The sequence below is a fragment of the Suncus etruscus genome, chromosome 14 (assembly GCF_024139225.1).
Source record: "Suncus etruscus isolate mSunEtr1 chromosome 14, mSunEtr1.pri.cur, whole genome shotgun sequence".
NCBI lineage: Eukaryota > Metazoa > Chordata > Mammalia > Eulipotyphla > Soricidae > Suncus > Suncus etruscus.
In genome coordinates, this window is record NC_064861.1 from 95,901,129 (window position 1) to 95,928,379 (window position 27,251).

The window sequence follows — 27,251 nt, forward strand, 5'->3', positions numbered from 1 at the left end:
AAGGGGTCTCCAGGCTTTCTCCAACTCCCACTCTGCTTAAGCAGGAGGGTCTGGGTGTGGGCAGTGAACTTCTGGGTTTCCAGCTCTTTAAGGATTTTTTTCTTTCTGGGAGCTGGGAGCTTTTGCCAGCGTGGAAAATGGCAGGCCTCCATGTCAAAGGCCTTCCCACCAAGCCTAGGTGGGGTGCAGGACTTGGGTCACCCCATCACCCTTTAATCTCCTTCCTCCTGAACTCCAGGGCTATTCCTGGGCTGCACGCCCAGGGGGCCAGTGAGGTGGGTGCTGGCGAGGAGTTCAAAGGGGATCCCAGGCTTTCCCCAACCCCCACAAAGCACAAGAGGGGATGGCTCTGGGAAGTTACCGGCAACTTTTTTCTACCATTATCCATTGAACAGTATGGGCAATTAATTAGGATATTACTGGGTTTAATTGGTCATATACAGAATGTCTATGCTGTATGCTTTCCTTCCCCCTTTGGCTCACCACCCAGAAGCTCATTTTTAGTCCTTTACTTCCCCATTCCTCCTGCCTATTACCCCACATTTAACCATATTTACTCTCAGTTCTTGGCTTCCCACAAAGCACATCATTATCCCCACTCAAGCCAGCTACCAAAGTGAAAAAATAGATTCAGGCTGACAAGAAACCAGTACTCTGTTCCTACTCATCTACTCTCAGCGACCTTCTGTCCTCCACCTTTCTTCACTGTGTAACTGTGGTTGCTTCTATACTAGGTTTCTGATTAGAGTTTTTTCTGGGGTCTCTTTTAGTTGGTACTCTTCGGGCATGCAGGATTTGATTGCATGTATTCTTTAGCTCTGGTAGTTTCTCTTTTATGAAGCTCTAGACCATTGATTCTTCCTGGAGATTTTCTTCCTGGGTCTCTGGGACTCCAGTGATTCTTAAGTTGTTTCTGTTGAGCTTATCATAGACTTCTATTTTCATCTGTTCATAATCTTTGACTAATTTTTCCATTGTCTGATCATTTGCTTTAAGGCTTTTTTTTTTTCTCAATCTATTCTGCTGCATGGAGAGAAAAGAGCTGGAAGTTCCAGCTCACCACAGGAAGCTCACCACAAACAGGGATGAGTTTAGTTAGAGAAATAACTACGTTTTGTACTATCCTAATAATGAGAATGTACGAGGGAAATAGAAAGCCTGTCTAGAGTACAGGCGGGGGTTGGGTGGGGAGGAGGGAGATTTGAGACATTGGTGATGGGAATGTTGCACTGGTGTTGGGTGGTGTTCTTTACATGACTGAAACCCAAACACAATCATGTATGTAATCAAGGTGTTTAAATAAAAAATCATATTCAAGAAAAAAAAGAAAGTTGGGGAAATGAGATATAATGACCTAAAAACTTTAATAAACTCTCTACTTCACACACACACACACACAAAGAATCTTTTTTATCATTACAAAAGCAGAATGCTAGGGCCAGAAATATAGTAAGGCACTTTCACACATCCCAACCCATATCAAATCCTCAGCATCATAACATAGTCCTCTGAGCACAGCTGGCTGTGGCCCCAAAACAAAAGTTAAAAGCTATCATGGCAATAAGTTAGTGTTTAGTGTTTGTCTTCCAAAGTGAGCTTATTGCTTTTATTGATTGTCTTCTATTTTGATATTACATGTGAGTGTAGGAGAAATGTATTTCTTTAATAACAATGTTGTTCCTTTACACACCAATGATTTGATTTTATTTTACCTTAAATGAACTGAAAATTTTCTTTAAAACAGACTTGTTCCATTATCACATTTATTCCCTTATGACTTTGGGTTCTTTTGGGACATAGAGTGCATCTTCTTTCTGGAGAAAAAAATGTCTTTAAATACCTTTGTATTTAGGTAAATAAAAGCATATATTTTGGCAATGGAAAATGTTATATGTATAAGATATGAAAAAATATGAGAAACCTGATTGTTTTGAGAATGATATATACAATTTAAATTTTGATACTATTAAAACCGTTTACTGTACCTATACAAAAAATCTCTCCGGGCCCATAAGTTGTATTTCTTAAACTTACGTAACTCCTTAAACATTAGAGGCATAGTATTTTTTATATTTCCATGTACATGCATATTAGTTTCTTGAAAATATAGACTGGACAGAGATTACCAGTGACTTCAAGAAGCTGGGAGGCCAGAAGTTCAGGGCCCCACCCAGACCCTCCCTAAGGAGCTGAATGGATAATGGGGGAAAGCCTAGGGTACCTTCAAGCTCCACCAAGGGGCCCAACTCACCGGCTTGCCCAGGCATGTGGCCCGGGGAAGCCCTGGAGATCTGGAGCAAGGTGGTAGAGGGGTGCTGGGGTTACCCAAGTCCCGCACCCCCACTAGGCCTGGTTAGGAAGGCCTCCGGCATGGCGGTGGCCTGCCAAACCCCCTCCTGCTAGACTCTTACGGTTTATTTCTAACAACAGAAACTGATTTGGCATTGTGTAATATGAAGTATATGTACATGCAGTAGCAAATTTTTTGTTTTCCAAGATTTCTAATGAAATTGCTGTGTCACCACTGCTTTTCATAACTTCTATTTTATGGGCATTTTTGTATTTTCTTTATTTGGAATTACATTTTAGATAGGTTCTTTAGTGATTCTTTTTACATCACACTCAGCTGTCCTTCGGAATTTCTTCTAGCAGGGTGTAGGGAACCCAGGGTCAAATTATAGTCAGCAATGTGAAAAAGCCAGGGCCTTAGTACTTGTCCTAACTTTATAGACCTATTACTTATTTTATTTTAATAATAATTTACTTATTTAAATACCATAGTTTCAAACATGTTTTTAATTGGGTTTCGGCCATAAAAATTTACTCCCTCCACCAGTGCAATTTTCCACCACCAATGTTCTCACTTTCATTCTCCCCTAACCCCTTAGTGATCTGAAAAAGACAATGTCATAGCTCTAAATGCCAAAAATATTTCATTTTAGTCTCTGTTTTGCTGTGGTACATGGAGACATTTTCTCAAGTCCCACAAGGAGGGACTGGTTCCTAAACTCTCATTGCTCAGGACAGTGAGGCCCATGATGGGGTTACAGGGGAGACATATATCACCACAGGGCTCATGTGCCCCATAACTCCTGTGTATGGTGTGCATCATAAGTCTCTACCTGGGCCTTTTCTTCTCCTTCAGGAGATGCAGCTGATGCCAGTGAACAAACCCACTTGATCTTCAAGAGATCAATTGAGATTCTCTCCCATGTTGGTATTTTCCTCTTCATGGTCAGCTCCCTTCAGTTCCTTCATTGGCCAAGAACTGTCAAGGCATATGGATTGATTCTCTACCCTGAACCTGATGAGCCCTTGCTGTTCTTTCTACTCAGTAATCCACCCACCACGTCCTGCTGCACCTTCCTCCAGAAAATCATATGAACACAGGCCTCCTTCCCTGTTCTCTCTGGATCTCATGTGTCCAGCCATTTTATGTACCCAACGAACTGTCCTCAAATTGCATTTTATAAATGGTTCCTCCACTGTATCTTATGGAAAGAAGACCCTGAGCACATTAAGTTTTCTGTTGTTTCAGATCATGAGTTTCATTTGGTTACCTCTATATTTTGTGAAATTCTGGATTTTGGTACACTTACCTCAGTATGGTTTGAAGGATTTGACCTACTTTGTCTTTTACAGACAGTTAACACACCTGAAGTCCAATGGGGTTCCCACGTTCCTGGCGTTCTACAAAATTGGATGTAAATGTGAGGGAGTCTAAGGTAGTTTGAGGGAGCCTGAGAGATCATAAAGTAGTGTGAGGGAGTCTGAGGAACCTTGGGGAGCCTCAGTGAGTCTGAGAGAGACTAAGGGAGCCTGAGACTGTAGGGACCAGAAAAAGATCTCAGGAAACCTGAGGGAGCCTGATGTATCTATTCTACAATGGCAACATTCCAGTTCCTACATCATGGCCTCTCCATTGTGTCACCCAAACACATCCCCATGCCCCAATGACCTTCCTCAGGTTTCCTTGCTTCCCTGACACTGGGCACCTGCTGATATTCTAACAGATGAGCCTTCACAGGAATGGGCCACATGATCCTCATACTCAGGTCATGTTGGAATAAGTGTATCCCTTCAATCTCAGACAGGTAGACTTACCGGGCAGGGTCAGGGGCTGAGATCTCTCCTAGTCCTGTTAGTGCTTGCAGTAACCCCATGTCCTGGTGGCCCCATAAATTCCTTCCCTGTTAATGACACTGAGCTGATCCTCAGGACAAAGAAACATCTCACCAAGACTCTTTGTTCTGAGGTGTTGTTTTCGCGACTCCTCCCAACTCTGGAAAGTTTGTTTCTGCCTCCAGAATCAAACACGGTTTTGGGGAGATTGTCCCAGTGAGGTCACCATGGCCACCTGAGTATAGGCTCAAACAACCAATCTCCTCCTCAGAGAACTGCCTCACCCTGAAGGGAGAAGTCACACCCTTGTCACCATTTTTTAATGCCAACGGCTGTTCCCCGAGGAAGAAAAGTCTTGTTTAAGCTCAGAGCTGGGTGCTGGGTATAGAGTTTGGACAGAGAGACCCACCAGGCACAGTCTCCCTCACACATGGTACCCTCACAGGGAAGGGCCCAGTGAAAAAACTCTCTGGGTACCAGGCACTGAGGTCAAAACAGATAAACTTGGTTTTGGGTAGAAAGTGGAATTGAAGGCCAGAAAAGAGTCAACCCCAACAAAGGGGTTCTCTCATCTTCTATCAACTCTGGGCTCACTCAAGGAGAAACTGTCTCTCTTCTAGAGCACCACAGGTCTTTGATTCCAGCCGAGTGAGGACAGGAATGGTGAGGGTCAGAGAGGGACACCCCAGGTTGAGAAAAGGATGGGCCTGGTCTCCTGTGGAAAGGGGGGGGTCTCAGTAATGCAGATTCTCAGCTTCTCGTAAACAGAGCCTGTTCTTGATGGGGCAGTCCCCATTTCAGAGGCCTCTGATGAGACCTGTGACTCACAGGATCAGCTCCAAGGGACAAAGTAGGAACTCTCTTTGCCTTTGGACAAGCATATGTTCTCAGTGCAACGTGCTGCTTTCTATTTCCCATCCTCTCCCTCCTCTACCTCAGGACCTCAGAATGAAACATATTTTTTCTTTCTTTCTCAGCTTTCCTGAAATGCTTTTCTGTGAGGGAACACAACAGACCCAGAATTCTGAGTCAGGGCTGGGCCTAATTTTGCATCTGGATTGAGAGACAAGAACAGAGTTCTGCCTTGCTCAGTCTCTTGCTGATCTATTTCCCAGGTTGGCTGATTGCCTCTGAGACCAGGCATGGTGTCCTGGGCCATAAAGTCTAGTTGCTCCCTGTTGATCTCTGTCCAATGGAGCTCAGGTTCTCAGGAAAGATTCTTGCCTTGGCTTGATTCAGGCCATGATCTCTCAGAATCGTTCGCTTGTGGATCACCTCAATGTGGGTCTTATCATTATTTTTCCCTCTCCAGTGCTCTGTGACCAGACAACAGCTGAGGCTGCCTCCTGAGGAGACCATGTGAAGCCAGTGACAGATGTCGGTGTATGCTGCAGCTCTGTGACTAAGCATCAAAAATGACTCCACCAAAGGCCATATGCCATGCCATGCAGTCAATGAACAGCACACACAACCTCTTTGACCTTGAGGGGACTTTTTGAGTGTCCAATCATGAAGCCCCAGAATTCTGCTGACCACATAATTTTGTTGGGACATACTGCCAATTCCACATTTAATACAAGCTGTCAAAGGCTCCTCATACCCTTCCACATCTACGTGAGTATTTTCACCGCAAGTGTCTGTAGTCTTCAGTTATTGAAGCCAGTGAGAGTCCCTGGGAGACTTTTGAGAAGTGGGAAACAGTCCCAAGAAGGAAATCAGCTGCTTTCACTTTCTATTCCTGAGCCCCCAAGAAAGTATCTGTAGAGATCTAGGACTGTGAGCCTTGATGTGATTTGAATGAGAAGTCCATCCTAGACCAACCCAGGCCATTGAAGTCCTTCACCTTCAGCACAGAAAAGAATTTTAGGGGAGATAAGTAGAGAAGGAAATAGAGGTATTCTTCTGAGAATAAGGACCATATTCTGGGTTAGTCCAAAGGTGGAGCAAACCCCAGCACATGTACAGAGTAAAGCAGAAAACTCCCATCTCAGGAGGAGACATGCAGCCGCATGTGTGCACAGGCACCTATATGGGGTTAAAGCCCAAGAATGCACTGCTGCATTTTTCAAGTTGGCTTTACTTCCCCCCTGGCCAACATGGGCTTCTACCCAGCAGAGTCCTGCTGTTAGGGTGGCTAGTGGGGGAGATAAAGCTCTTTATTGAGGCCCCTTTCGTGGTCGTTGTTCCTGGAGCATCTCCTGGAGGAGGGGGAGTTCATGTGAGACTCATGAGTGACAAAGTCACTCTCCACATCCAGCTCTTGGCTGTATTATAACTCAAGAACTTTTATGCCTTGAGGGGTTTCCTTCCCTTCCTACATAATGGATTTAAGTCATGACAGAAGCCAATCATATTGTACCCCTTTACCCATGCTGTGACATTTGGAGGTCCTGGTTATGAGGGCCTGAGTCAACTCAGCACAAGCTGCAAATGTACAGAATGGGTGTAAGAAGCATGCAGAGCAGGAATATAATGACCAGAGGATTAAGTTTTATCTGACTCTCGCCTTTCATGTAGGTAATGCAGGTTTGACTCCCAGCTCCACATCAAAACCCAAAGCTCTGCAGGAGTTATCACACAGCCAGGAAGCAGCCCTGACCACTGTGGATGTTTGCCACAACATGCATAAACTTAAGAGAAATCATCCCAGCCCACCAGATGTATCCCCGAATTTCCCTGATGTGGAGAACTTAAATAACCCCCACGGGGTTCCTCAAAAGGCCTGCTGTGGATGATTTTTTCCCTGTGTGGATAGTTGAGGAATTCCTGAAGAGATAAATCCATGCTTAGTATTACATTATATGCCATTATTTGGCTATCTCTCCTTTGTAAAATCTCATTTGGTGCATATATGTTTAGAAGAGTGATTTTTTTTCCTACTGTACATATCCCTTGATTAATACAAAATGTCCATATTTGTCCCTTACAACTTTTCTGAGTATAAAATTTGCATCATCTGATGTTGTGTATGTAAATATTTTAGGGGATTAGTATGTTACTGACCTTATAACTGGAAGTTTCTCTTCTATAACTCTGTAGCCCCACTGGATATGTTCCACAATTAAACATCCAACTACTTTTTTGTCATTAGAAATAAAGAGAAGTGTTTTAGTTCTGGAATAGCACATTAGCGGAGCCTGTTGGAAACCTAAGTCATTATCAACCATCTCTCTAATTTCGTCGACCTTCTTCAGAGCATATTTGGGGTCTTCCGGAAGAACCATTATTATCCTGCCTACTGGGTATTCAGAAGAATTCTTTCTTTTTTCCAGTCCACATATTTTACCGCACTAATAAACTGATTATGGAAGAGCAGATGCTGTGTTTCATCTTCAGGGTTTGAAGCTGTGTAAAGCATGCCACAAACATTACAGGATACTGCTCCAAATCTTTTTTGTCCAGCATCTATGATCAATTGTTTTTCATCTACTTTCTCTGTTTCTTTTAGTTTCAACTCCTTTGGAATTGTTAACTCCAAATGGGAATTACAATCAGACCAAGAATGATTTTGTGATGTCTCTCTGTTGTCATTGATCTTAGGTGCTTGATTATTGAGCATACTATGCTGTTTGGGAGCTGAACCTGGAAATTTACTGTCTCCTGAATTAATGTTCGTTTCATTGAGCAGTGCTGCAACAACAGTGGTAGAATTTTCCACTGTACTACTCTTTTCAAGTTTAGATTCCGAGTGCTGGCTGAAATTCTTATCTGGTGTTGATTCAAAAGACTGTTTCATCTGGTTATTCAATGATAGGACGGGAAGTTTTATCTGATTATCCAAATGACAATTTTCAGAAGCCCTTTTTGTGGTCATCATTTCAACAGTAATATTAATTTTTGCTTCTTCAGAATTAACCTTTTTCATTTCTTCCTCTGACAAGCTATGTTTTTATCATCATGTAGCTTTATCCCTAAAAAAGTACTTTGAGTCTCTGGATGATGTATTTATAAATCTGGGAGTGAAAAATCAGTTCGTAATAAGCCCAATTTGAGGAAAACTTGAGAATCCAACTTATTTTGTTGCACCGAGTTAAATTTTGAAAGTTTAATTTTAGTCCAGTTAGAGTTCTTTTTAGTTGAGTTGTTTATTCCATTTAGTATACATTTCACAGGCTTTGTTTTTCTACTGGGGAAGAAACGATTACACGGAACATCTTGATTTGTTTTCTGGTGATGAAGTGTTACATCAGTTTCTTCCGATTTCATTTCCGTACACTGCTCCTCCTTTATACTTTCTATTTGTGACGATTCCTTCCATACCTCTACAGTATCTGACTCAATTTCACCAGCAATTTCTTCACATAGTTGAAGAATGCTACCTCACTTGTTCTTTCTTTTAGTATGGCCACTCCAGCTTTTTTATGAGTGTTGTTTTCTTGGATGATTTTTTCCAGCCTTTTATTTTGAGTCTATGTTTATTCTGACAATTCAGGTATGTTTCTTGTAGGCAGCAGAAGGTTGGATTGAGTGTTTTGATTCATTTAACCACTTTGTGTCTCTGAGCGGGTGCATTTAGTCCATTGACATTGAGAGAAAGAATTGTCATGGGATTTAGTGCCATCTTTGTGTCAAAGTTTGATGTGTCTATTGGTCAGTCTTGTGTTAAAGTAGATCTTTCAGTTTTTTTTAAGGCTGGTTTTGAGTTTGTAAAGTTTCTGAGCTGTTGTTTATCTGTGAATCCATGTATTCTTCCTTCAAACCTGAAAGTGAGTTTTGCTGGGTGCAAAACTAGGCAAAGCATTTATTTCATTGAGTTTTGTCACTATGTCCCACTACTGCTTTCTGGCCTTGAGTGTTTCTGGTGACAGGTCTGCTGTAAATCTCAAGAATGTTCCTTTGAATGTAATTTTCCTTTTTGATCTTGCTGCTTTCAGTATTCTGTCTCTGTCTGTGGGATTCGTCATTGTGACTAGGATGTGTCTCGGGGTATTTTTCCTGGGGTCTCTTTTAGTTGGTACTCTTCGGGCATGCAGGATTTGATTGCATGCATTCTTTAGCTCTGGTAGTTTCTCTTTAATGATGTTCTTGACCGTTGATTCTTTCTGGATATTTTCTTCCTGGGTCTCTGGGACTCCAATAATTCTTAAGTTGTTTCTGTTGAGCTTATCAAAGACTTCTATTTTCATCTGTTTACATTCTTTGACTAATTTTTCCATTGCCTGATAATTTGCTGTAAGGTTTTTTTTCCAGTCTCTTCTGCTGTATGGAATTGTTATGCATCTCATCTTCCAACACACTAATTCTATCCTCAGCTGCTTTTACCCTGTTGGAAAGATTATCTATTTTGCCTGTCAATTCGTTTACTGAGTTTTTCAGACCTGTTATTTGACCTGATATTTCAATTTGGAGTTTTCTGATTTTTATCTTCATATTCTCTTGATTCTTATTAGTGTTCTCTTCTACACTTTCTTTGAGTTCCTGAACATCCTCCATATTTCTTCTCTAAACTCCATATCTGAGAAACTAGGTGGTTGGCCGTTTTTGGGTCTTCAGAATTGCCATCATCATTTTCATTGCCTGGTGTTGGCCTGCGCTGTTTCCCCATTGTTACAGTTGCATTGTGGGTTTTTCTACATGTTTTTCTACATGGTATCCATTGGCAAGTCCGCTAGTAAGGAAGCTGAAGAAATCCAATCTCAGACTGCTGGTAACAGTAAGGCCCAAGATGACCGCCGAGCACCCCTGACACCCAGCAGAGACCAGCAGGAATCAGTCTGTGTAAGTCCTGCCTCACCTCTGAAGCAGGCAAGACCGCTGGCAGGAACGCTGATGAAATCTGATCTCGGGCGTCTGGGAGCAACATGGCCCAAGATGGCTTCTGTGCCCTTCTGACACTCAGCAGAAACCGGCAGGAATCAGTGTGTGTACGTCCCGACCCACCTCTGAAGCAGGCAGGACAGCTGGCAGGAACGCTCTCCTTTGTAAAATCTCAGGCAAACATATGGCCTCAATCAAATTCTTTTCAGAAATTCCATCACCAAATATTACTAAGAGAAACTTTTTTCTGGATAATATTTAGCACCAAAATTAAAGTCAATATTTTTTTTCTCTTTTTCAAATATGTTCTTGCAGCTTCAGTGTCTGGTAATCAAGAGTGTAGCCAGAATACTGTTTCTGGGCATTGACCCTTCTCAGAAAATGGGAACTGCATCTTAGGGGATTTGGCTCCTTCCTTGACTGCTAAAACAATAGAGCTCATGTCAGTGAAGACAACATGCCTAGATATTTTTCTACTTCTTAATAATCCCTTATTTTGCATTTGAAGTTAGTTGTTCAAAGCTGCCCTGATTTGTGTGACCTTCTCCTTGGTAACTCAGAATTCGAATAGCTCATACTCATAACTTAAGTATTGTTTACTGTTAAACTTTGCTTTTTGATTGTAAACATTCTTCTCTATACCTGTGTTACCCCTTATAAACCTCTCTGCTTAAAGACTAAACTTGTTGCACACCACTAGAAGATGTGTTGACCCCACATACTTGTGTGTGGTTTCATTATTTTATATTTCATATTTCTCCTCCCATGCAACCCACTCTCCCTGAAGTGTATTCATTAAAATCCCACTGGCATTGTAGGACAGAAGCCGCCTTCAGCAGATGTTAGCCAGAAAAACACACGCTCGTAAACACATACACACAAACATGTTTTTCTTCATTGAACTCATGTTCTGTCTCTAGCCTCCATGCTTTGGTCCAAAATTCAACAACCCTCCATCTCCTGCTAAATCCCTATCTTGAAGGGCCTATGTCAGGATCAAATCCTCCCTGAAATGGTCCTGCTAAATGCTCCTACTCAGGCTCTCAGAGGGACCACAGTCTAAGCCACTAGAGGGATCCAACTCTCCATGCCCAAAGTCCACATCAGTGTGTGACAGAGCAGGGTCCCCTGCGTAAGAGGGACTGAGGAAGACCCTAGAGCCCTTGACCCTGCAAGGCCAGGAACAAGCTCAGGTGTGTTTACCAGACACACAGGGACAAGGTACTCGTTTCTTTTCTTTCCACATGGTGTGGACACACCTGGAGGCTGAGATGGGGGTCCCAAAGTGCAACCCTGATCTAGGTTTAGTGACCCAACTGAGCACCTACTGAGGAGTCAGGGTTTAAGGTCCTGCATTTTAAGGGAATGCGAGCTTCCTGTTGGTCCCACAGTAAGTGATGATGGTCAATGTCATGGCGACGGTCACTGCCAGTGAAGTAGACCCTGTTTCCTTCTATCCCCCACTGACTCCTACTTCTGCTTCAGAACCATCTGCTTGTGCAGTCATCCCACAGCCTAGAAGGGAGCCAAGACATCCGGATCCTTAGAGGGAAACAGGCTCAGAGAGGGTCATGGCTCCCAGTCCCTAATGAGGTCACAGGGACTTGCAGTCACTGTCCCTGCCTGTTTTAGGTTGCCACACAGGGCAGGACCCAGTGACAGGACTGGGAGATGGTCCTACGAGTGGGGATGCAGGGAGGAAATGGGGAGGGAAAAGGACAAGACGGTAAAGGGTAGTCCCCAGGATTTCTGCCCAACACCTAGGCTCAGATACGAGTTCCCATGTTTCTCAACAGCACATGATGCTCTCAAAGACCCCGTTCAGGGTGAGGGCTTAAGAGAGCTATTGTCAAGGAGAGGGAATACTCTAGGGTGAGGGGAAGGATAGGTTCATGTCTCTCTTGGAAGGGGTAACTCGGGAGGACACGAATCATCTACTTTTCTGAAATAGAGCCTGATTTGAGGGAGACAATAACTTATCTTGTGGGCTCTCAGGTGAAATCACATGATGTGCAGGGTGGACATAGAGATAGGGAGAGTCAGGGATCTGGTGGGCTTCTGCATGGTTTGCAGGGCCTCAGGGGCCTCAGAGTGTAGCCAGCACATGGGGGCAACTGCAGGTGCTACAATTCTGGAAGAAGCAGGCCATACCAACTGGCACACCCCAGATTCCCCCTGTAGCTCCAAATGTCACGTGATACCCTCTGTTGTCCGTTCTGAAATGGTGACCTCAGTCTTTGTGAGTTTTCCACAGTAACATTAGAGTTATGTGGATCCAGAGAAGATTGGAGGCACATTAGAGAGAAGAGCTACTGGAACAGTCCATGACTGGCCCATCCCTCGGTCTGTTTGGGCCCGGTGTATGGACACCTGACTCATCCCTGTCACAATGTCACTGCTGTCACCCATGTGGAAACTCTAGAACTACACAGAAACTGGAGCTCTCTAAAAGGGACATAAAGGATTTGAGGTTCTGGGGAGCAGTGTATAGATCCTGTGTGCTCTGGACAATGTGTGAGGCTCAGGAAGGGCTGCATCCTGACCTCCAGAGCAGGGTCTGGGCTCACTAGGCCCCGCATGAGGGTTCTTGCTTCTGGCCTAAAATGAGGTGTAAGAGCCTGCTAGCAGGACTGCCAAGAAAGCACTCACTTTGCATGCAGCTGCAGAGACTCAATATCCAATACCCCACAGGTGTTCTTAGCCTCATAATGTGTGAATTATGACACAGAACAGGAATAAGCCCCAAAGGGCACCAGTGTGTCCCTGAAAAGAAAAATCAAAATGTTATCAGGATACACCTTGTAGAATATTTATCTTGCATGCAGCCGGCTTGGCTCATCCCCAGCAAACCATAAGCTCCCCCCCCCCATGTGACTCCTGAGTACAGGAACAGGAGTAAGCCCCTGAGTATTGCCAGGTCTGACCCAAAACCCACAAAAATTTGGCATAAATACAATGACTGCTTGACTGAGGGGCTTGAGGGGCAGCCAAACTCAAGATGATGGGATGATCTGGAAATGTGGGAATACCCAGCCCAGAAATCTCCCCTGCACATGTCCCTGGAATCTCCTGAGTATCTCCCACACCAGAGTGTGGAGAGTGAAGGTATCCATTAGGGCTCCACAAAAGTTCACTTGGAACCTTGTTCCTATAAACCAAGACAGAGGGAATTAAGATGGGGCCTTGGGCGCTCAGGTTTGCTGAGATCAGACAATGACTGAGGAGGAGAGACAGGGAAATTGGGAGGACTGTCTCTTCAATCTCTAACATCACATATGGGCAGTAGTGACACAAGCAGAGCCAGAAGGAACCCCTTAGCACAGCCAGGTGTGGCCCCAACCTCAAAAATAGAATTACTGTCTTTACAGGGGAGGATACAAAATCCACCCTATCCATGGACCATAAATGGAAATCATAATTGGGCCCTAGCTCCACCCCAACAATTGACCCATCCCTGACCTTTCGAACATGATGAATAACAACTATCACTAAGGCTCATTCTCCAGCAATAACAGAGTGTACAAAAATACTCTTGGTTTTATCCCTCTTCCTCCATCCCTCTTTGCTTCTCCTCAATCTCCCTGGGTCATTCTCTTTCTCTTCCATCTGTTCCTTTTCAGTTCCGGCATACTTGGCTCTGCTCAGGGTTGATTTTTGATAATGTAAGGAAATGTAGTGTTGGGAATTGAGCCTAGGTCACCTGCATGAAAGCCAGCACCCTACCCAGTAGGGAAGAGACTGCCTGAAGTGACAATGCAGAGGAGAGGCACTGGAAAACTCAGTTATCCCAAGACTATTACCTCCTGGTTCTCTTGTCACAGCCACCAGAGATTGCACGGTGGAGAATTGCATCAGGTTGGGCACAGCTGGCTTTATCCTGTTGGTCCTCAGGATTCTGCTGTTGGAGGCTTGGCACAGCCAGAGGAGACTCTGAGATAGATTAGCTGCGGGGCAGAGAGAACAGTGCACACTCATGTGGAAGAACCACGCACCCTCTTCTGTCACAGCAGGTCATAGAAGTACATGAGGCATGGTCAGGTTTAGGGGACCCAAGGTTAAATCACAGTCAGCCATGTTCAAAAGCCAGGGCCTTAGTGATTTTATAACTCTCTTAGTGATTTTATTTTTAAATAACAATTTCCTTGTTTAAGCACCATGGTTACAAATATGGTCATAACTGGTTTCTTGTCTTTTTGTTTTGTTTTGTTTTGTTTTGTTTTGGGGTCACACCTGGCAATGCTCAGGTGTTACTCCTGGCTCTATGCTCAGAAATAGCCCCTGGCAGGCACGGGGGACCATATGGGATGCCGGGATTTGAACCACCGTCCTTCTGCATGAAAGGCAAACACCTTGCCTCCATGATATCTCTCCAGCCCCATAACTGGTTTCTATCATAAATGCAATCCCTATTCACTAGAGCAACTTTCCAGCCACCAATGTCACCCATTTCCCTCGCCCCTGTTGGGTTACCCATTATTAAAATAAAACAAAGTTTATCCCTAGTTTCTTTGTATCTGTTCGTTTACAACTTGGTTTTACCTAAAACAAACATTGTCTTATATTTTAACCTGGGTGGGACAGGATCGGGATAGCTGCCCTACCTTGGGGTGGTATCTGTACTGAATAAAAACAGTAGTTCTGGCAGGCAGCAGGCACTCCAATTAGGTAGAAGATGGCTAGATTACAAGTCTTTCAACCTCAGCCTGGTTTGGATTATTTCTATGTGACCTGATACAGATGTGTTCATTCATCTGGTCTTGAAGATATGGCAAGTGGGGTAATTTTGCAATCCCTCATCCCTTTGAGATTTTAAAGAGAAAATGTCATAGGCCTTGAGCACAGGAAATGTCTCATTATATTCTCTGTTTCGTTGAGGTACATAAACTCATTTTCTCAAGTCACACAGGAAGAAAATACACACCAGGTTGCTAAACTCTCTCAGTGATCAGGACTGTGGTGTCCACAGTGGTTTTAAAGGGATGAAGCACCCACCCAGGTCACTTGCTCCATGTCTCCTGTGTACAATGTGGCTCTCAAGAGCCTCCTCCTGGTTTTTTTTTTCTCCTTCATGAGATGCAGCAGATGCCAGAGAACAAGGATACTTGGTGTTCAAGAGAACAACTGAGGTTCTCTTCCATGTTGGTATTTTTCTCTACACATAAGCTCCCGTTGGTTCCTTCATTGGCCAACAACGTCAAGGAATATGGATTTATTCTCTTCCCCTGTACCTGAGCCCCGGCTAGTTTTTTCTACTCAGTCATTCACCCCACCACGTCCTTCTCACACCTTCTTACAGGATCTCATGTGAACACAGGCCTCCTCTGCTGTTCTCTCTGATCTCAATGTGCCCAACCCTTTTATGTGCCCTATAAATTTCCCCAAACTTCCAACTTTATAAATGGTTCCTAAATGGTAGGTTATGGATAGAAGACATTGAACACATTGAATTTTCTGTTGTTACAGATGATAAATTTGTTTCATTACCTCTATATTTTTTGAAATTCTATATTTTGTGATTATATATTTTAATATTGGTCCATCTGTATGGTTTAAAAAATTTGGCTTCATTTGTGTTTTACAAACATTTAACACACCTGTAGTCCAATGAAGCTCCCACATCCTGGGGTTCTAATATCTTGGGTTTAGATGTGAGGGAGTCTAAGGTGGTTGAGGGAACTTAGAGATCTTGAGGTAGTGTGAGAGAGTCTGAGAAGCCTTATGGAGCCTGAGGAAGGCTGAGGTTCCTATTCTGCAATGGATACATTCCAGGACCTTCATCATGGCTTTTCCCCTAGGTCACTCACACACAGTCACTCCTCACTGACCTTCCTAGGGTTATCTGTCTCAGTGGCCATGAAACCTGCTGATAATCCAACAGCTGAGCCTTCCCAGGGATGGGCCACATGATATTCATGCTGTGGTCACATTAGAATACAGTGAACAGTGTGAGGGGTGAAATCTCCCAGTAACCCTCTGCTCTGGTGACCTTTTCCATTGTCCAGTCTTGGTTTAACCTCAGGGTCTCAAATTCAGCTCACCAAGACTCTGCTCCAAGGTGTGGTTGTGTGACTCCTCTCTACTTTGGAAAGTGTGTTTTTGCCTGCAGAGACTGAAAAAGAAAAATTTCCTTGAGTTCCCTGGTTGCCCTGATCACCTACCCCCTTCACAATTCTGGGAACTTGTCGACCCAGTTACAGTTTAACTGCTTTTCTGTTCTTACACGGTTTTGACACGGTCATGTTTACCTTATAAGCTTGCACCTAAACCTTGCAAAAATGTAATTGAGCAAATGCCAGATGTCATGTACTTCCTGAAGCAAATCAATCTACTGTAACTTTCTATTGTTTGAAATGCTATATACAGCTTGTAAGCTCATGGCTCGGGGCTGGCAGTTTCTGGTTTATACTGATTTCTAGCACAGCCCCTGCATGTGCTTGAAAGAAAATAAACCCTCTGCTTTTGCATGAGACTGGGGTCTTGGTGTCTTTGAAAGGCACATAATTCTCCTAGACTTAACAAGACCAAACACGCTGTTGAAGTCTGTCTTAATGGGGTCACCACAGTCAGCTTAGTGTGAGTTTAGACACCCCAATACTCTCTTCAGAGAATTGCCTCACCCTGAAAGAAGTTTGGTCATCTATCCTGATGTCAAGGGCTGCACTCTGAGGAAGCAGAGGTGGGAGTTGAGCTCAGAACTGGGAGATGGGTGTTTATGGGGACAGAGGGGCTCATCAGTCACAGTCTCTATCCACCGAGGTCCCCTCACAGAATAGAACCCAATGACAGCAAGACTTCTGGGAAACCCAGAATTATAGTACAGTGGTAAAGCATTTTCTTTGCACGTGGCCAACCTGGGAAAAAAAACAGTTTCAATCCTCAGCATCACATAGGGTACCCCAAACCTGCCAGGAGTAATCCCTAAGCACTGCCAAATGTGGCCCAAAAACAAAAACAAAAAAGACTGGGTACCAGGCACTGAGCATGAGGAGCACAAGCTTGGGTGTGGAGATAAAAAGAAAAAGGAAACTGGAGAGGGTCCAATACCAATATCTCTCATTTCCTGCCAACTCTGGGCTCACACAAGGGGAAACTATATCTCTGCAACAGCACCTGCTCTTCTGCAGCACACACACAGGTCTGTGATCCTGTCAAGAGTGAGGACAGAAGAGCTGAGGTTCAGAGGCAGACATCCCCAGGATTGGGATAAGGAGGCCTGGATTCTAGTGGAAGGGCTGTCTCAGGAATGCAGATTTTTTGCTGATCCCCTGAAATAGAGCCTGGTCCCAAGGGGGCAGTCCCCATTCCTGAGTTTTTGAGGTGACATCCTGTGACCCAAAAACCAGCCCCAAGGGACACAGCGGGGCTCTCGCTACTTTGAACAAGCCTGTGCTCTCCCTGCAACATGCTCCTCTCTCTTTTCCATTCTCCTCATCTCTTCCTCAGCACCTTAGAATGAAACCTATTTTTTCTTCATTGTTCATCTCCTCCTGAATTTTTTTTCTGTGAGGGAAGGCAACAGACATGGGATCCTGGGTCAAGTCTAGGTATCACCACCACAATCTAATGAAGCTTGTCAGAGGCCCACTGAGAAGTCTCCCCTCAGCATAAATGCTGACCAAGATTTTTGATAGTGAAAGATGATATTTCTCATCCTTAATAATAAACATTAATTTGGCTTAAATAGGAACCTCACATTCTGTAATCAGAATCTTTTCAGAAGGCCCACCGAGAAGTCTTCCTTCAACATGAATGGCCGACAAGATTTTTGATAGTGAAAGATGACATTACTTATGCTAAATAACAAACATTCATTTGTCCTATATATGAATCTCCCTTCTATTGTATTAAGTGTGTACATGGTTAAATTTTTTTAACACCCACTAGAAGGATTTTTTGTTTTGTTTTGGGCCACACCCGGCGGTGCTCAGGGGTTCCTCCTGGCTATCTGCTCAGAAATAGCTCCTGGCAGGCACAGAGGACCATATGGGAGCCGGGATTCGAACCAACCACCTTAGGTCCTGGATCGGATGCTATCTCTCCGGCCCCATAGAAGGATTTTTATAGGCAAATATAGCCTTGATAAATTTCTCTTTCCCTGGAAAACTCAGCACCAAAATATATGCAAAAACAACTTTATTTCTCTTTGTCTTCTATATGCTCTTGTAATTTTAAACAGATAGAAATGTTCTACCTTTTGGATATCTCTAACATCTGAACATTTGCTAACTAATTCTTGCCTCAGAACTTACATACGAAGTTTCATCCAGAAAATAGCACTGGGCTATTGAGAAAACCTGCACCAAGGAGATTTGCATCTCTTTCAGATAAGCTTGTTTTTTGCCTAAAAACTATTTCTTAGTCAGACCACAGAAGTTAGTATTCTATGTTCAGCCCCTAAAACAACACCTGTTCCCTCAGAAAATAGGAAAAACTGTATTCTTGCAAAGTCCCCTAACCAGTATTGACATCCAGGACTAGCCAGACAGAAACTGCTTTAAAATGTTAAAATTTGTCTTCTCTTTTGAACTCTGAACTCTTACTTGAAATGTATCTACTCATGAGAAGCCTGTGAATTGTTTTGTTATTTCCACTTACAAGAGAATCATGATGTAATTTAACATAGAGATCATTTTTTTCATGCCATTGAAAAAACTGTGATAAATTCCTCATTTGTACCCCGTATTCTTTTTTTTGGGGGGGAAGGGCCTTATTTTTATTTCTCATTTTTAAAATAAAGAGAGTCCAGGGTGAAAATGCAGAGAGTAGGGCATTTGTCTTGTACATGGCCAACACAGGTTCATTGCCTGGCATCCCATGTGGCCCCCTGAGATTGCCAGGAACAATTTCTAAGTGTCTGAGTGTCATCTGGTATGATCCTTGTGCACTGCCAAGTGTGGCCCAAAGCAAACAAATCAATAAATGAAAGAAATAAAGAAAAAAGACTCAGTTAAACATAAATTTTGCCACCCAAAATTATTCTAAAAATAAAAAGGAATAGAGCCTAAAATCCCCTGCGCTTTATTCAGCTGCCACATGGCTGTAGGAGTCAATGGCTGGTAATAAGCATCTGCAAAATAAATAAATATCGAACAATACCACCTTGAGACTTTCTTATTGGGAGATTGCTTTATCATGAAAAGAACACATTTGACTTTTTTAAGCTTCTTTCCTATTTGGGGGGAAGAGGCATACACAGAAGTGCTCAGGGTTTACTCCTGGCTTTGTGCTCAAGGATAACTCCTTGTGTGTACCCCTTATTCTTTACATTAAATTTAGAACGCTGTTCTCCCACAGGCATTGAGTGGTCTCACTTTTCTTCACATTTCGCCATTAGTGTCACACGCTCTTTTTGAGAAAACTCAAAGTTCTCTAATGCAACCAGTCCCAAAAGCTAACCCATGACATCTAGGATTGATTTTGCTTTTTTGTTGGTTTGTTTGTTTGTTTTTTCTTGGGCCACACCTAACAGCAGCATGCAGGTTTTCCTCCTGACTTTGAGCTCAGAAATTACTTCCTGCAGACTAGCATACCATATGGCAGGCTAGGGATTAAAATGAGGTATTTCCCAGGTCAGTAGCCTGCAAAGCAAATGCCGTACATACCACGGTGCTATTGCCCCAGCCCGGTTTTCCTTTTGGATAAGGAGAGGAAAACAAAATTCTGCGTCAATCAGTCACTTGCATTTCTGTTTTCCAGGTTTGTTGTTGGTCTCTGGGATCAGGCCAGGTGTGCTGGGCCCACGAAGTCGCAGTTGCCCTCCTGTGATCTCTTTCAAACTGAAGGCAGGTTCTCAGGAAGGGCTCTTGCCTTGATTCAGGCAATGTTCCCCTCAAAATTGTTTGCTTGGGGTTCGACTCAATAGTGGGTCTTATGGCTGGGGATTTCATTCTCCAGTGTTTGGGGACACCAACAACTGATGGATCTGCTTACTGTGGAGACCATGTATGACCAGTGGCAAACATAGTCGTGGTGGCTTAGTTCTGTGACTGAACATCTAAGATGACACCACCACATTACCATATTTCTTATCATGCAGTTAAGGAAAAGCCCAAGTGACCTCTGTGACTTTGGGGAGACTTTATGCGTACCCCATCCTGGAGTCTCATAATCCTGCTGATAACAGAGCCTGGTGAGACACAGACACTCCTGCATTTAATATAGGCTGTCAAAGGTCCCTACTCCCCCTCCACATTCACCTGAAAATTTTCACCGCAGGTCCCTGTAGTCGTCAGTGAATGAAGCCAGTGAAAGTCCCTGGGAGAATTTCGTAAAGTGAGGAACAGATTCAAGAAGGGAACCTGCTGCTTTCTTTATCTGTATCTGAGCCCTCAATAAAGTGGCTGCCAAGATCTAGGACTGTGAGACTTGATGTGGCTTGAACAAAAGTCTATCTAGAACAACCCAAGCCTTTTGAGTCCTTCACTTTCCACACAGAAAGGAATGTCAGGTCAGAGGAGATGAGTAGAGAACGAAATACAGGCTTTATTCTGAGAATGAGAAACAGAGAGTGGACCCTGCTCCTGGCTTTTCCAAAGGCAGAGAGAGCCCAGGGCAGGTCCAGATTCAAGCAGGAAAGTTCCATGTCAGGACAGATATGCAGCTGTATGTGTGTGCAGACATCGTGTGCAGAGCTGCAACTCAAGTGTGTGCTGCTGCTTTTTTTCATGTTGACATTACAGGGCAGTTCCCACCTGCCCAACTTGGTGCTTCTACCCTGCAGAGACCTGATATTAGGGTTGCTGCTGGGGAAGATGATACTCTTCAGTGAGGCCCTTTTCTTGGCCTTTGTTCCTGAAGCATCTTCCAAGGAGGTCATGTCAGCCTCTTCAGTGACAAAGACACTGTCCACATCCAGTCTCTAGGCTCTCTAGGCTGTACTACAGCTCAAGAATGTCCATGCCTTGGGGGCATCCCTTCCCTTCCTACCTAAACGCCTCAAAGCAGGACAGAAGTGAATCCTGGAGCACTCCCTTACTCATGCTCTGCCATTTGGAGGTCCTGGTTATGGGGCCTGAGCCAGCTCAGGACATGTTGTAGATGTAAAGAATGGGAAAAAGACGGGTGCAGACAGGAAGCTACTGAGAGAGGATGAAGTTTTAAGGAGCTCTCACCATTCAAGTAGGAGACCCGGGTTCGAGCACTAACACCACATTGAAACCCAGAGCCCCGCAGAAGCGATCATACAGCCAGAAAGCAGCCCTGACCACTGTGGATGTTAGCCAGGAAATCACACACTCACATGCATGAACACGCACATACAAACAGGTTTTTCTTCATTCATTCATGTTTTGTCTCTAGCCTTCTACACTTTGATTCCAACGTTCAACAACCCTCACTCCCCTGCTAAATTCCTGCCTTTAATGGGGAGATCCCAGGCAGGACTTGGAGGGCCTAATTCATGACCAGATCCTCCCTTGGGACTGTCCTACTAGAAGCTCCCACACAGTCACTCAGAGGGACCATGGTCGAGGCCTCTAGAGGGCTTTGAACCACCATACCCAAAGTCCACATCAGTGTTTGACAGGGCAGGGTTCCCTCCTGTGTGAGGGGCTGAGGGAGACCATAGGGCCCTTGAACCTGACAGGAACAGGGGCAAGCTCAGGACGTGTATCTGTGTCCACCAGACACACAAGAATAAGCAAGGTACTGGTTCCTTTCTTGTCCCCATGGTATGGCCTCTCCTGGAGGCCAAAATGTTTATCCCAAAGTGGACCCTGAGCTGGGTTCTGTAGTCCAACTGAGCTCCTGTTTTGGGTCCTCCATTTTAGGAGAATGCAAGCTTCCTTTTGGTCCCACAGCAAGTGGTGTTGGTTAATGTCAGGGGGACTGTGTCTGCGGGTAAGTCAGACCCTGTTCCCTTCCTGTCCCCCACTGAGTCCTGCTCCTTCATAGTCATAACAGAGTCAGAAAAGGGGCCATAACATCAGGACGTTAGTGGAAACTGAGGCTCAGAGTGAATCAAAGTTGCTCATTCCGATGGTGGCGCACCAGAAATTGCCAGTCACTGTTGCTGCCTGATTGAAGTCCCCACATAGAGCAGGATCCATGACAAGAGTGGGATGCTTTCTGTGAGTGTGGATGCAGGGAGGTTGGAGGGAGAGGAAAAAAGAGTGGGGGTAAAGTGGTCTTCCTGAAATTCTGCCAAACCTCTGGGTTCACTATGAGTTTTCATGTTTCTCAAAGGCAAATGCTGTTCTCAGAGACCCCGTCCAGGGTGAGGCTCAAAGACGTAGTATTGAAGAGGGGAATACTCTGGGGTGAGGGGAAGGATAGTTCCATGTATCCCCTGAAATGGGCAACTTGGGCAGCTTGACAAAAAACTGCTCCCTGAATCAAAACCTGATCCCCAGGAGCAGTTCCCTTTTCTGAAGGCTCTGACATGACAACCCGTGACCCGAAGGACAGCCCTAGGAACACACGCTGTGTCTATCCTGTGGAGTACTGAGTCCCTCCAGGACACAGCCGAGACAGGAGGAGATGCCATGACCTCCCTCATGGCACTGGTCTATCTGGATGAGCCTCCAAGGGGAGCTGGGACTCAGGGCAACCAAGGGAGGAGGCTCTGTCAGGATTCAGAACAGATTCTCACAGGGTCTCTCTGTCTCTGTCTTTCTCTCTCTCTCTTTAGGGATGTGTGTGGGCACCGGGACCCCTGTGCAGACTGGTGAGTGTGACCCCAGGTCCCAAGGCCCCCAATGACAGAGCCCAAAGTTGAAACAGAGAACAGCAATTTTGGAGTGCATGTGGGAGATGTGGAGGTCCTGGCCTGAGAGCTGGGATTGGGGCATGTCTGTGACCAGCCTCTGCTTCCTTCCAGGGACCTTCCCCAAACCCACCCTCTGGGCTGAGCCAAACTCTTTGGTTCCCTCTGGGAGCTCTGTGACCTTCTGGTGTCAGGGGGCCTTGGAGACCCAGCAGTTCCATCTGGATAAAACAGGAAGCTCATCATTCTGGGACACTAAGTTACTACTGGACCTGGGGGACAAGGCCAAGTTCTTTGTCCCCTACATCACTTACTACTGTTACTATAAAAGCCCAACCACCTGGTCAGAGCCCAGTAACCCCCTGGAGCTGGTGGTCACAGGTGAGACTCACCCTGGGCCCAGGTGCACCCCTCACCTGGAAATAAAGGGAGAGTTTGACACTCGAGGTGTGAGTTGACCCTCTAACCACTGTTCTCTCCTAGGCCTCTACAACAAACCATCCCTATCTGCCCTGTCAAGCCCTGTCCTGACCGCAGGGGAGACATTGAATCTCCAGTGTGCTTCATTGCAAAGATTTTACAGGTTCATCCTGACTCAGGAGGGAGACCCTGAAACCCCACGGACCTTTGACCCCAAAACATCTCGCATTTGGGGAGACCCAGACCATGTTCACTGTGGGCCCTGTGACCCCTGACTGTAAGTGGTCATTCTGGTGATATGGTCATTTTTGCACAGACACCCCAGCAATGGTCTCAGCCCAGCGACCTGCTGCAGCTCCTGGTCTCAGGTGAGGTCCAGGTTTTGGACCTGGTCCCTCCAGGTTTTGCAACATCAGATTCTTAGGGTCTGCACTCAGAGGGGAGCCCATGTGAGAGTGTGGGTGAGGAAACATGTGGTCCTGGAGCACAGACACAGAAGGGTGAGAAGACAATGTCATTGAGAAAAGCAAAGCAAAGGGCAGAGGCACAGACCTACTTGTCCCCCTTTTCTGCAGGTGCATCTAGAAGACCCTCCCTGCAGAGCCTATAGGGCTGGATTGTGACCCCAGGACAGAACATAACCCTGCAGTGTCACTCTAAGTTCAGCTATGACACCTTTGCCCTGTCCAAAGAAGGGAGGCAAGATGTCCCCCAGCGCCCTGGCCACCACCCCCAAACCGGACTCTCACAGGCTGACTTCTCCCTGGGCCCTGTAAGCAGCTTCCATGGTGGTCAGTGCCGCTGCTTTGGGGGACAAGGCCTCACCCCTCTGTGGTCAGAGCCCAGTGACCCCCTGGACATCCTGGTGGCAGGTGAGAGGGTCACAGCTATTATGGACCCAACTCTGATCAGGCCCTGTTCAAGAGATGGTAGCACGGGATGTGGCATCTCCAGGAAGCAAGGGCAGAGACCCAGACTGCAGGGATAGAGAGAAACCATTGGACTCAGCTCTGACTGGGAATCCCCGCATGCCTTCGTCTCCTAGGACAGCTCATGCCCACTCCAGCTCTCTCAGTGCAACCAGGCCCTTCAGTGTCTCCAGGAGAAAATGTGACCCTTCTGTCTGTGTCAGGAGGCAAGAGGGACACTTTTCTGCTGCCAAGGTAGAGCAACAAGCCCTCCACTGCGCTTCAAAGTGAATAAGAAAGAGGAGATAACAGAGGTCAAATTTTCCTTGGACCCCGTGACCTCGGCTCATGGTGGCACTTACAGATGCTACAGCTCCACTAGCAGAGTCCTCTATGGGCTGTCACACCCCAGGGCCCCCCTGCAGATCCGGGTTTCAGGTGAGACCCAACTCTGTTCCCTCTCTGAGGCTCTGGTGGGATGGGGAGGGGAGCTAGAATGGTCAGTGCGGGTCTCCCCTAAGATTTTGTCACCTTTGCCACTCTCTAGGCACCCCAAAGTGTCTGGTGGGTAGGGTCCCTGAACTGTTGCCAGAAGGGACATGAGGGTGTCAGCCTTAGCCTACTGCTCCCTCATTCTCTGCTAGGACTATCTGGGGGCAGTAGGAAACCACCAAGAGTGCCCACAGCTGATGTGGGTGAGTTTTCTGAAACAGCATCCAGGGAGGGAGGGAGGAAGATTGGAGACCAGGGAGGTTTGGAGGAGGGAGACAGGAAGGAAGAGGAGTGACAAGGAGGTGCTAAGCTAGGGACCTGCAAGGGTATAGGGCAGGCAGAGAGGCAGTAGACAGGGACATGAGGGGTTAGGGACCTGCAGGTTTCTGTATGGTTTGATGGGACCAAGGGGCTCAAGGGTACAGCTAGCTCTGCCCTCAGGCTGGGGCCCAGATGAGTCGCTCAGCACTCAGGGGTGACTCTGGGCCCAGGTAAACTGAACCCTCTGATCCTCTGGCTGTCCATTGCTGGTGCACTGCTTGGTCTTCTCTTCTTCCTCTTCCTCCTCCACTTTCTTCTTTGCCGCCGCCACCAGGCTGGACACCGGAAGGCAGGTGAGCAAGGGAGTGAGCCCACCTGAGGGGCCTGTCCGAAGACCCAGCCCCCCCCCAGAACCTCCTTTCCACTGTCCACAGGAGTCGCACACTCAGAGCACCAGGACACAGGACAAAGGCCTGCTCATTCAGTAACCCCCTGCCCAACCCTCGCCCCACCTACCCGCATTCCCTCTCTGCCCCTGAAGCTGCCCTCTGCTCTGACCCCATTGGTCAAGTCCGGAAAGATGGCTCAGGTCACAGGTACAGAGGGATGGATGGCTGGGGATACAGGGACCCCGAGGCATGAGGCAGGGAAGACTACCAACTGGAGACATTTCAGGGGACCTGCCAGGATACATTCCCACTCCTCTCCCCACAGACACCACAGTCACCTCACAAAGTGTGAGGAAGGGGCGTGACTGAACCCCCAGAAAAGCCCGTGCTGCCCCAGCTCTGCCCGGGGTCTGCTACCTCCCCACAGCGTGTGTCAGCTGCCAGAGGACCACATTGAGCTCAGGCTCAAGACTGAGTGATGCACCTTGACTCCCCTCCTGCAGTCAGGGAGCATGACTCAGTGTATTTCCCCAGGTTTCAGAGTCTCCCCAATTTCTGGAGCTGATATGCACAGAATAGAGTTCGTTTGTTACACACACACACACACACACACACACACCCATTCAACTGTGTTGCACTCCAGCAGCACTGGGTGGAAAGACAGATTGATCCCAGGAGCAGCAGCTGAAGGAAGGACAGATGTGAGGCTCAGAGCATCCAGATGTTCAGAGCTCAGAGGGAGCCTGGAGCAGCTGTGTGAGCCAAAGAGAGGAATTGAGGTCATAGACACTCCTGTGTCCCACCCCACAGAGCAGGCAGGATGAAGACCCCCATGGAGCAACCTATGCCCAGGTGAAGCGCACAGGACTCAGGCGGGGAGTGGCCTCCTCTCCCCCTGTTTCTGAAGCTCTGCTGAAGGCACAACATGAAGGGACAAAAGAGAAGACACAGGCAGACCGGCAGGTGGGTCCCTCTGCTCTGAGCCCCCAGCTTTTCCGCTCACCCTCAACACCCCTGACCCCCAATTCCTCTGCAGGCAGCAGCACCTGATGCCCCCTTGGAAGTGACCTCTGTGCAGCTGAAACACCTGGATACTGCACAGGAGACCACAGCGCCCCCTTCCTCCTTGTCAGGGAAGCCCCCAGCAGAGCCCACCGTGTGCGCTTCTCTGGCTTTCCACTAGCCTAGCAAGGACCCAGACCAGTCATGGGACCCCAGGAGCAAGTGTCCCACGTCGTGGAGATAAAGCACGAATCATCAGTGTATGACATGAGAACCAAGCCAAGAAGACAAAGTTTCAGGGGCCAGAAGAAGAACACAGCAGGAAGAGCATCTGCATTGCACATGTGCCTGACCCAGGTTCCATTCCTGGAATCTATGGGATCCCCTGAGAACAGAGCCAGAAGTAACCTCTGCACACTTCCTAATGTGGCCCCAAAATAAAAAAAAAATAAATAAAAAGAATGGGGCTGGAGCGGTGGCACAAGTGGTAGGGCGTTTGCCTTGCACTTGCTGACCTAGGACAAATAGCAGTTCAATCCACTGGCATCCCATATGGTCCCCCAAGCCAGGAGCGATTTCTGAGTGCATAGCCAGGAGTAGCCCCTGAGCATCATTAGGTGTGGCCCAAAAATCAAAACAAAACAAAAATAAATATAAATATAAAGAAGACATCATTTTTCCAAGAATGAGCAAGAAAAACATACTGGGCAGCACACTGGGGAACTCAACACCATAAAATTGTCACAAAAGGGCCACAGTGATAGTACATAGGGGAAGGAATTTGCCTTCAATGAGGCAAATTGTTTGTTCTCCATCAGTTCTCTCCCTTATCACCACCAGGTGTGGCCCAATGGCAAACAAAAAGCCTAAAATCCAGGCCTCTTGCTCCAGGTCATTCCCAGAATCTAGATATAACCAGAATTGACTGGCCATGACACTTATTGACTAAAATCAATGAGTGTTGAATGAAGACAAGTGTTGAATGAAGACAAGTGTAAAATCAATGAGTGTTGAATGCAAACAACCAGCATTGACTGGAACCAACCAGTGCCACTGGGGATGTGGTGAGAAAGACCCATTCACTGTTAAGGGGAATGTTGTTTGGTGCAGCCTGTACAGAGCTATGAAAAAGGAAAGACAGAGCCACTGATGACCCAGTGGTGCTGCTTCTTGGCAAAATCAAAAACAAATTTCATT

The 27,251-nt window shown here is 46.0% G+C and overlaps 1 protein-coding gene and 1 pseudogene across 1 annotated transcript; one reads left to right on the forward strand and one right to left on the reverse strand.

Annotated features, from left to right (window-relative positions):
• Positions 1-7,109: 7,109 nt before the first annotated feature.
• LOC126028698 (N-acetyltransferase ESCO1-like) lies at positions 7,110-20,695 on the reverse strand (annotated as a pseudogene).
• A 1,814-nt stretch (positions 20,696-22,509) lies between these two features.
• Positions 22,510-26,235, forward strand: LOC126028699 (leukocyte immunoglobulin-like receptor subfamily A member 6). Its single transcript, XM_049787631.1, has 13 exons — positions 22,510-22,543; positions 22,697-22,963; positions 23,066-23,138; positions 23,319-23,370; positions 23,613-23,874; positions 24,048-24,165; positions 24,275-24,348; positions 24,458-24,474; positions 24,555-24,605; positions 25,205-25,259; positions 25,378-25,400; positions 25,863-26,015; positions 26,089-26,235. Exons 1-13 carry the CDS (start codon positions 22,510-22,512, stop codon positions 26,233-26,235), a joined length of 1,326 nt encoding a protein of 441 aa, XP_049643588.1.
• The last annotated feature ends 1,016 nt before the right edge of the window (positions 26,236-27,251 follow it).

Coding starts and splice junctions, on each gene's coding strand:
- LOC126028699 (XM_049787631.1), top strand. CDS start 22,510: ATGTGTGTGGGCACCGGGACCCCTGTGCAGACTG. Junction 23,139..23,318: donor GGGGAGACATTGAATCTCCA/GTGTGCTTCATT, acceptor ATTTTTGCACAG/ACACCCCAGCAATGGTCTCA. Junction 25,401..25,862: donor CCACAGTCACCTCACAAAGT/GTGAGGAAGGGG, acceptor CCCACCCCACAG/AGCAGGCAGGATGAAGACCC.